At 39.6% G+C, this 11,313-nt stretch overlaps 1 protein-coding gene across 1 annotated transcript; it reads right to left on the minus strand.

Moving 5' to 3' along the window:
• Positions 1–4,542: 4,542 nt before the first annotated feature.
• On the minus strand, positions 4,543–5,542 carry LOC123393467 (olfactory receptor-like protein DTMT). The gene has a single exon (XM_045085477.1). The coding sequence runs from the start codon at positions 5,519–5,521 to the stop codon at positions 4,550–4,552; it is 972 nt and encodes a 323-aa protein (XP_044941412.1). The 5' UTR covers positions 5,522–5,542; the 3' UTR covers positions 4,543–4,549.
• Between the last annotated feature and the right edge of the window lie 5,771 nt (positions 5,543–11,313).

The following is an 11,313-nucleotide window of genomic DNA, read 5'->3' on the forward strand; positions in this document are numbered from 1 at the left end:
GAAATCTTGTCATTTGCAATGACATGGTTGGAACTAGAGGGTATTATGCTAAGCAAAATAAGTCAAGCTGAGAAAAACAATTATCATATGATCCCACTCATATGTGGAATTTAAGAAACAAGGCAGAGGATCTTAGGGGAAGAGAGAAAAAAATAAAACAAGATGAATATGAAAATAGGTCTATTTGATTCTTTTTGATGCTGCATCAATCTTAAAACTTCTGCATGGCAAAGGAAACAACAGAATGAAAAGGTATCCTATTGAATGAGAGAAAATATTTGTAAATATTTAATGAAGTTACATATCCAAAGAAATGATATCAGGATCTCAAAAGGATATCTTCACTTCTGTGTTCATTTCAGCATATTATTTACAATAGTTGAGATATGGAAACAATACAAAAGTCCATCGACAGATAAATGAATAAAGAAAATGTAATATATACATACAATGGAATGTCATTCAGCCTTTAAAAAGAAAGAAACCTTGATATTCAAGACAACAGGGATGAACTAAAGGCCATTAGGCTAAGTGAAAAAACCCACTCACAGAGGCACAAATACTGCATGATTCCGTTTTAGATAGGAGGTATTTAAATAGCCATGCTAGCAGACAAGAAAAATTGAATAGTTCTTGTCAGGGGCCAGGGGGAGAAGGAAATGGATAATTGGTTTTTTTCAATGGGTATAAGATGTTTTTGTTATATAAGATAAGTAAGTTCTAAAGATCTGATGTACAATATAGTGCCTACAGTCAATAATATAGTATTGTACACTCTAAAATATGTAAAGAGGATAGATTTCACATTAAGTGTTCTTATCAAAAAAGAAAAGAAAAACCACAAAGGAACAGAAGGAAATCCTTGGAGATTAAGAATATATGTAATATCTTGATTACGGTGATAGTATCATGGATATAGGTTAAGTCTATACTCATCAAGATGTATACATTAAATGTGCGCAATTTTTATCACACTTCTGTAAAGCTAAAAAACAAATGGAGTATAAGGGCAGTGAAAGCTTGGGGATATATAGAGTTCATTTTTTTGCAGGTTGATTGAATTTCTCATAGAGCACCAAGGGGAGGTGTCTACTGTGAAGATGAAAATAAAAATTGGGAACTGGTGACAGATCTGCAGATAGAGATGTGGAGGTAAGCAGAATATATGAAAGGATTAAAATAATGGATTTAGATGCCATCAGCTAGGGGAGACAATAGGAAACAAATCATCAAAACTGGGTTCTAGACAATGCCATACATGGGGTTAAGACTGAAAAAAATCAATGGCTTTGTCCCTTATTGCTGAGATGGGGGGGAAAGGAGAAGAAACCCTAAAATTAGACAGTCCAAGAAATTAAGCTCAGTATTGACCAATTCTGGGATTTTGGCAAGTCATCAAATTCTGCATTTTCAATCTTTAAGATGGTGATAAGATTCCTTTGTGGAATCATCATAAGAGTAAAATAAGAGCATGGATGTAAAACTTGCTTAAAAATTCCAAAATACTAAGCAGAAGGGAGACACCCTTAAACAGTAAGGCTGTTAACCAGGCTCTGAGTTTCCCATACCTGTGGGAGTAACCTGTAAGGTCCTAGGTATACACTAGCTCCCAGGTAAAGACAGACTAAACTATTGTAGCAAATAAAAGGTCCACTTTAGGTTCAGGCCAGGTCAGAATGTAGACCTGAAGATAAGTCAGAGGAGAAAAGGTTAAAAGACAGAATGATGTGAACTGTGTTTGGGAAGAGGTAAGTAAAAATCTGCATTCAATGATGAAAATCCAGTTTATCTGAGGTAAGCAGAGGGGCAAGATGCTTGAGTTTTAGTCAATATTGACCTGGGAGAGCAGGGTATTATTTAAAGCAGAGTTGTAGTTAAAAAAAAAATAAGCACATGACATATTAGTTGTTTAACAACTGGAGACAGAAAGATCAATTAAAGGCTTAAAAATAATGCTTCTTCAGTCACCTGGGAATAACAAAGAGAAAGACCTTGTTGGCAGGTCACTGAGACCCCCTTTTGCAGTGCAACTACATAACTCCACTTCTTTTATGTATTGAACCATTATTATGTCATTTTATTTTATTTGTGTATTTTTATTATGTTCAATTAGCTAACATATAGTACATCATTCATTTTTGATGCAGTGTTCAACGATTCATTAGTTGTGCATAACACCCAGTGCTCATCACAACATGTGCCCTCCTTAATATCCATCACCTGGTTACCCCTTCTCCCCAACCCTCTCCCTTCTGTAACCCTCAATTGGTTCCCAGAGTCCAGAGTCTCTCATGGTTTGATTCCCTCTCTGATTTCTTTCCATTCAGAGCTCTCTCACTGCCCACATGATTCTCCATGCTATTCCTTATGTTCCACATACAAAGTGAAACCATATGATAATTGTCTTTCTCTGCTTGGCTGATTTCACCCAGCATAATCATTTCCAGTTCCACCCATGTTGATGCAAATGGTAGGCATTCATCCTTTCTGATGGCTGAGTAATATTCTATTGTATATATGAACCACATCTTCTTTATCCATTCATCTGTTGAAGGACATCTCAGTTCTTTCCACAGTTTGGATATTGTGGACATCACTGCTATGAAAAATGGGGTTCATATACCCCTTCTTTTTCACTACATCTATATCTTCGGGAAAAATACCTAGAAGGGGAATTGTTGGGTTGTAAGGTAGCTCTATTTTTAACATCTTGAGGAACCTCCATACTGCTTTGCAGAGTGGACGTGCCAGCTTGCATTACAACCAAGAGCATAAGAGGGTTCCCCTTTCTTCTCCACAGCCTTGCCAACATTTGTTGTTTACTGTCTTGTTAATTTTTGCCATTTTAACTGGTGTAAGGTGGTATCTCACTGTGGTTTTGATTTGTACTTCCCTGATGGTGAGTGATGTTGAACATTTTTTCATGTGTCTGTTAGCCATTCGTATCTTTTCTTTGGAGAAGTGTCTGTTCATGTCTTCTGCCCCATTTCTTGACTGAATTTTTTTCAGGTGTTGAGTTTGACAAATGACATTACACATAAAGGGCTGGTATCCAAGATCTATAAAGAACTTATCATGGCTAACAGACACACACAAAAATCACTACAACATCACTAACCATCCGGGGAATACAAATAAAAACCACAATCACATACCACCTTACACCAGTTAAAATGGCAAAAATTAACAAGATATCAGCCCTTTATTTGTAATGTCATTTGCAAATGTCTTCTCCCATTCCATAGATTACCTTAGTTTTGTTGACTCTTTCTTTTGCTGTGCAGAAGCTTTTTATCTTGACGAAATCCCAAAAGTTCTTTTTTGCTTTTGTTTCCCTTGCCTTTAAAGAGGTGTCTTGAAAGAAATTGCTGTGGCCAATGTCAAAGAGGTTACTGGCTATGTTCTCCTCTAGGATTTTGATGGATTCCATCTCACATCAAAGTCTTTCATCCATTCTGAGTTTATCTTTATGTATAGTGTAACAGAATGGTTCAGTTTCATTCTTCTGTGGCTGTACAATTTTCCCAGCACCATTTATTGAAGAGACTGTCTTTTTTTGCATTGGATATTCATTCCTGATATGTCAAATATTAGTTGACCATAGAGTTGAGAGTCCATTTCTGGTATCATAAAAACCATCTATGAAAAGCCCACAGTGAATATCATTCTCAATGAGGAAAATCTCAGAGATTTTCCTTAAGTTCAGGAACACCACAGGGATGCCCACTCTCACCACATTTGTTCAACGCATTACTAGAAGACCTAGCATCAGCAATCAGACAACAAAAAGAAATAAAAGTCATTAAAATTGGCAAAGAAGAAGTCAAACTCTCTCTCTTCACAGATGACATGATACTTTATGTGGAAAATCCAAAGACTCCACCTCAAAATTACTAGAACTCATACAGCAATTCAGCAATGTGGCAGGATACAAAATAATGCACAGAAATCAGCTGCATTTCTGTATGCTAACAATGTAACTGAAGAAAGAGAAATTAAAGAATCAATTCCATTTAAAATAGCACCGAAACTATAAGATACCTAGGAATAAACCTAGCCAAAGAGGTATATACAGTAGAAACTACAGATCACTTATGAAAGAAATTGAGAAAGACACAAAGAGATGGAAAAACTGTCCATGTTCATGGATTAGAAAAATAAACATTATTAAAATGTCTATGCTGCCCAAAGCAATCTACACTGTCAGTGGAATCCCTATCAAAATACAATCAACATTTTTCACAGAGCTGGAACAAACAATCCTAAAATTTATATGGAAACAGATAAGACCTCAAATTGCCAGAGGAATGTTGAAAAACAAAACCAAGGCTGGGGGCATCACAGTCCCTGACCTCAAGCTATATTACAAAGCTGTGATCATCAAGACAGCATGGTATTGGCACAAAAACAGACACATAGATCAATGGAACAGAATAGTATGTCATTTAAACAGAAAATGTCATAGTGAAAAAAGGCCTGGGTCAATATTCTGATATTAATAACAATGTATCTACTTGGTAAAACAATGTAAAAGTCCCTGGCTTTGCCATTATACAGGCAAGGTAATTTTTTTCTTGAAAAGAACTCTTCCCAGGGCCCCCTTCATGTCTCTGTTCCTTAGGCTGTAGATGAAGGGGTTCAGCATGGGGGTGACCACAGTGTACATCATGGCCATGACAGTTTCCTTAATGGTAGAACTATTAGTTGATGGGCACAAGTAGAGACCAATAACTGTCCCATAGAAGAGAGACACAACAGAGAGGTGGGAGCCACAGGTGGAGAAGGCTTTGTGAATACCCCTAGCAGAAGGGACCTTGAGGATGGAGGACACAATCCGTGCATAAGACATGATAATGAGCAGGAATGGGATGACAAGAATGAGCCCTCCCATGATAAATATCACCAATTCATTAACTCGAGTGTCAGAGCAGGCCAGCTTCAGCAGAGCAGACATATCACAAAAAAAGTGGGGGACTTTGTTGTCTGCACAAAACCACAATCTGGCCATGAGCAGAGTGTGTAACATAGCATGGAACATGGTCAGCACCCAGGACAGCACCACCAGGGAGAGACAGAGCTTGGGGCTCATAAGGCTGGTGTAGTGCAGGGGGAAGCAGATGGCCACATAGCGGTCATAGGCCATGGCCACCAGAAGGAAGCTCTCTAGATCTGCAAAAAACAGGAAGAAGTACATCTGGGTCAAGCAGCCAGCATAGGGAATGGAGGAGACTTGGCCCTGCATGGTTTGTAACAACTTGGGAATGGTCACAGAAGAGAAGCAGATATCAGAGAAAGACAAATTGCTGAGAAACAAATACATGGGCGTGTGGAGGTGGGAGTCCAGGCGAATGAGGATGATGATGATAAGATTCCCTAGGACAGTGGTAACATACATGGCCAGGAACAGGGCATAGAACAAGTCTCGCTGATCTGGATCAATGGGCAGGCCCAGGAGGACAAATTCTGAGATGACAGTTTGATTCTTTCTTGTCATGCTCTGTGTCCAGTATCTTTTGTCCATTATAAACCTGAATAAAAATTAACAATTTCTATGATACAAGATAAGTTGTTCTGCAATAATTGATTTCACTCTCATTATCCAGAACAGCATTCTGTTACCACAATATAACAAATCACTAAATCCAATCACTTTCAGACTTTTTGCATTTCTCACTCCTTACCATTTAACAATGGTTGTTAAAATGTCAAATGTTTGACTCTTCCCTCTCTTCTGAAACACTCTTATCTCTTATCTTCTGTGTGATAATCCTGGTTCTCAGCCCTTCATTCTCAGGAACTGTGATTGGTGTCCTCTATAACGGTATCTTATGTATCGGTGTTTTCTTGGGCCTTTCCCTAAATACTGTTCTCTTATAACACCACATATACAGCCCTAAAAGAATGGCCTATTCCCATGGCATAATTACCATCTAAATCTCATTGATAAATCTCTATCACCTCAGAAACTATATCATCAATTGCGTAGTGATTATCTCTTCATATACAATCACAAGCATCTTTGGTTCAGTAGATCACAAATAAAACTCATGATCTCACCCTGCCCCCCTCCCAACCTGTACCTCTACATCTCTCATGTAAAAGAAATCCAGGCACAGGTCATACACCTGAGAGTTTTCTTTCCTTCCATCCTCTCTCATCCTCAATATCCAATCTGTCAACACATCCTAAAGATTCAGCCACATTAAACCTCTTTCTCATTCATCCATTCCTTATCTCAACCTTCACTATCCTGACTGGGCTGACATCATGTCTTGTCTGTACTACTGGAACAGCCTCTTTTCTCTTCACTTTTCTCCTTGCTTCCACACTTGAACATTTTCTCCTTCTGGACGCCTGAGTGGCTCTGTCCATTAAGCATCTCCCTTCAGCTCAGGTCATGATCCCAGAGTCCCAGGACTGAATCCCACATCAGGCTCCCCACTCAGTGGGGTGTCTGCTTCTCCTTCTGACCTCCCCCACTCATGCCCTCTCTCTTTCACTCTCACAAATAAATCTTTATGAAAAACAATCTGAGGGTTTTGAAGTGGTGGGGGAGTGGGAGGTTGGGGGGACCAGGTGGTGGGTATTGGAGAGGGCACGGATTGCATGGAGCACTGGGTGTGGTACAAAAACAATGAATACTGTTATGCTCAAAATAAATAAAATTTTAAAAAATGTTAAAAAAATCAAATCAAATCAAATAAATTGGAGGTGGAAAAAAATAAATAAATCTTTTAAAAAACAAACAACAACAAAAAAACACTCTCTCCTTCAATATCCTTCATTAATACTGTGGCATTCTAAGATGAAAATCTGAATCATCATTCTCCCTAACATCTTCATGGAATTCTCATTGCTCTTAAGATAAAAGTCAAGGGATGCCTGGATGGCTCAGTCAGTTAAGCATCCACCTTTGGCTCAGGTCATTATCCCAGAGTCCTGGGATTGAGTACTGCATCAGGCTCCTTGCTCTGCAGGGAGCCTGGTTCTCCCTCTGCCTCTCCCAACTGCCCATTCTCTTTTTCATACTCTCTCTCAAGTAGATAGATAAAATCTCATTTTTTTTAAGATTTTATTTATTTATTTGACAGAGAGAGAGATCACAAATAGGCAGAGAGACAGACAGAGAGAGAGATGAGGAGAAGCAGGCTCCCTGCTGAGCAGAGAGCCCCATGCGGGACTCGATCCCAGGCCCCTGGGATCATGACCTGAGCCGAAGGTAGAGGCTTAACCCACTAAGCCACCCAGGCGCCCCAAAATCTCATTTTAAAAAGATAAAAAGCAAAATTCCTCTCAAATGAATTGCACAAAAGATGCTTCAACAACTTGCTGACTTCCACAGCTTCACTTGGCCCCATAGTGACACCCATATTCACCTCTCCAGAAATGCTGGGCTTGAAAGGCACAATTTCTTGCCACTAGTCTTTTCTTTTTTTTTAATTATTTATTTATTTGACAGAGAGAGATCACAGCAGACAGAGAGAGAGAGAGAGGGAAGCAGGCTCCCCGCCAAGCAGAGAGCCCGATGCGGGACTCAATCCCAGGACCCTGAGATCATGACCCGAGCTGAAGGTAGCGGCTTAACCCACTGAACCACCCAGGTGCCCCGCCACTAGTCTTTTCTACTTGCTGTTCCCCCTGCCTAGCATCTTCCTCTCTCTGCTCCCTCCTCACCTGGTTTGTTCCTACTTACCCTTCAGCCATATTATATGTCATTTACTCAGCTGTATCTCTCCTGGGCCCCTTCCCCAGACCAATAAGAACCTGCTACTATGTTTTCCAGGCATCCCATACTTTCCCCTCAAGCACTGAATGCCTAGGAGATTGCTTACAGCTGTTCTCCCTATTGGATGGTAAACATACAGGAGAGGCCACGTCTGCCTTCATGACTGCAGAAGTGTCAGCACCTGGCATAGTGCCTCAATATAGCCAATGTTCTGTAAATATCCATTGGCTGTGCTTCAGGCTGAGACATGCATTCCTTCAACTTTAGAGACAGCAAACTTCTATTAGAATATTTACTTCTACTAAATCATCTTATAACAAAAATTAATAACTTTCAACACTTCATTATAGAATTGCCTGACATAACCTTGTTACTCATGGAAAATTTGAACTTCAACTATGCTGCTCTTTAACCACAATAGCTGACCCAGTATACATCCACACCGTCACTATTTCCTTTTGCTGTATCCATAAGATTCAGTGATATTGCTGTAAAAAAAAAAAAATGAACCTGATGGATCTCGAGATTTAGTAACTTGGGGGTAAAAGGAAGAAATACAGGTAATTTCTGGATTTGAGATCTTATATAGCAATATTTATGAATATTATTATTAAAAAAAGACAAAATGTAACTGGTGAACTGATGTAACTGGTTTAACAGGTTACACCAGTGTAGCCAGTTATGTAACCATATGATGGTGTAACATCAGACAAAATATTTCTAGGGAAGTCTCAGGAGGCAGGGAGATGAAGAAGAGGAGGATTATCATACCTGAAGAACCTATCCTGCAGAATGTCATACAACATGGAAAAACAAGACTCTTGGGTTAGAAGGACCCTAATGGATCAGCTCATTCACCCTTTGCCCAACCTACCCAGTATGCCTGAGGGTGACACCGGCACACTAACTTAAGGTCCTGTTTCCCTTTGTTTACTAAGACATGTGTAGTGCCAGCTTTTGTAGTCATCACCTGTGTCTGCAACATTGCTTCTCAAATCTCCCATTCTATACATCCCTGGGCCTAAGGGGCCCTGGATCCCAGAGGAGTCTAGATCCTAAAGGAACTCATTAAAGACACAGAAATTACCCAGGACCCTTGCGACAAATGCTCTGAGTCCTGGAGAAGTGACTGATTACATCACTGATCATACCTCACTAATCTTTGGGGGAAGGTAGGGAAGGAGAGAAGTTCATAATATGGATGCTTAATCATTCCCTGTTTAGGGAATGGACAGTAGTCCCATGGGGCTGGAGCCTTCCTTTTGGAAGGTGAAGGAGGATGCTTGGAGAAGCCATAGAAAGGAATAGGGACAAGGCTATGAATTCCTAAAATATATTACAGGGTAAAAGGCTTTATTGCGGGCAAGAAATCGTCATCAGTGGTCTTTGAAGAAAGTGCCATGAAAGACGTATTTTGGAAAAATTCCCAGGGTGGCATCACCTCTCACTACAACCCAGTTTCTCATAAACATACTCAAGGGGAGAGATAAACCTGCAGCTAATAAAGATTAGATCCCTAAGACCCAATCATATGCAGATGCATAGGAAGTACTGGAATAAAAGGTAACTCTCCCAGATCATTTCAATTTTTCCTCATGCAATGATGGAAAAGAAACCCAGATTTTCATTCCATTGATGTATGTTTAGCTTCTTACATCTGTAGGAAACCTTAATAGCACCCTGCCACCACTATCCACATGTGTCAGATTACCTCCTAGTTTCCAGTTGTTTCTTACTCTGTATTGGTCATAAGGCCATAGCTAATATTTATAACTCCTTCTTCCATATTTCCTCTATCTGTATCACTGTAGCTACATGGTTTCTTTACATTCAACTTTCATTCCTTGCGAGTCCAAATCCTCAGTGTTGATGTCTTTATTGGGTCACTATGGTTTTCCATTATCTTTTACTAAGTAGTACTCTAAAGAACCTCCTGGATATCAGGCATGGTCTTTCCTCATTGTGTAGAGAAATCCAATTTTCTATTGTTAATTTAGATTTAATGACTCCAGACAGTATCATAGCTCCTTTCTTTGCCTGTTGGTTCATTAACACAAATAAACGTAAAATGGCCAAGTGGCAGTCTCAGCTTCCCATAGAATAGAACCATTAAAGCAATCCTGGTAGAAATATTCTTTAGGAGATGTACCAGAAACTTCTTGTGCAGCACTTCAGATTCCCTCAGACATCTTTGATTCCAGCTACAGCTGCAGTAACCAGTTCTGCAGACTTTAACCAGCTTCACAGAGATATAATCTAACTATATTACTTCAGGCCTGCTCCACCTGATTATTGCATCTTGTCATAGGGTTTTTCTGCTTCCACAGGGTAGAATATCACAGGTAGCCAGTTTAATACTGATAATACTGATGTCAGGGAGTCCAGGACCCATGTGTCAACCCTTAGAAAAAAACAAGTGGTGGGAGCTAAGGAATATACGCTTCCCATTTTCACTAAGCTGGACAGTTCTATGATGCATTTCAACAAGCCTTATTCACCAGTAGTGGTCAACTTAATAAGCCACCCCACCCCGCTTATTGGTTGTCCTTTCTTCATTATTTATACCCTTCTGTCTCTTCCTGTGAGATAACAGTACCAAAAAAATACTAGCAAATAATAAGATTTTGTTTGCATTTTGAGCAACCCAGACTATAAAAGAAAGTAAGATCACTAAACCAGAAGCCTAAAATTGTCGGGGTGGGAAGCAAAAATTTTGTGAGGTCATCATTTGATGTAATAATGACAAAAGTCAGTCCTGCTACCACCTCTTGATTCCCAGACCCATATATCATGGCTATGGGAGAAGTAGCACCATGTGTGGGTTCCTGGTTCATATTCCATAGAAGTATACACCAATCATTTTGGGATGTGATCTCCCAACTGGCATCACAACTTTGGTATAAGGCAGTAACTGCGAAGCCAGACAAGAACTTGCTATCATCCTCTGCATCCTCCTTCCATGTACCTTCCAAGGGATTTCTCCATCGTAATTGATTGCTTTTGAAGCTGGAGACTATTACTCCCCTCCACTTATTCGTTTTATAGAGCGGTGAGCAATTGAGATCTTAAACATGAGGGCAGGGAGAGGAGGTAGGGAGGAAAGACCAGAGTGCAGATGCATTTTAGAAGGATATAGGAAAATAGAGAATTAAGTGTAAATTATATATAAATATACAAATATATATTACATATGCACACTAAATATTTGAAATAATTAAATAAACTGCATAGACAGTTCTTACATAATTCTTTTTTTAATCTAGTATCTATTTTATTAGCATTTTTGGAAATCTATTTAAGACCAGTTTTTTTTTTCCTGCTTATATTTTTTTAAAATTTCTTTTCAGCATAACAGTGCCCCAAGGCACCTCTTGATACACCCCTCCCTTCAAAGACATCTTCCCAAGGGCTCCAGCCTGCCTGATCTCTGCCTGTCCCTGTCTCCTCCAGGGGTCTGTCTTGTCTGAGCAGCTCCCTTTGATCTGTTAGGTCTTTATCTCAGGAGCTTTCACACCTGCTGGCACAGACCTCCTCTGTCTCTGGCCTCCTCTGGAGTCCTTGCCTTTGATGCTGTATCTCTATGTTCT

This window comes from Mustela putorius, unplaced genomic scaffold (assembly GCF_011764305.1).
Source record: "Mustela putorius furo isolate JIRA1106 unplaced genomic scaffold, ASM1176430v1.1 tig00000867_pilon_pilon_pilon, whole genome shotgun sequence".
Lineage (NCBI taxonomy): Eukaryota > Metazoa > Chordata > Mammalia > Carnivora > Mustelidae > Mustela > Mustela putorius.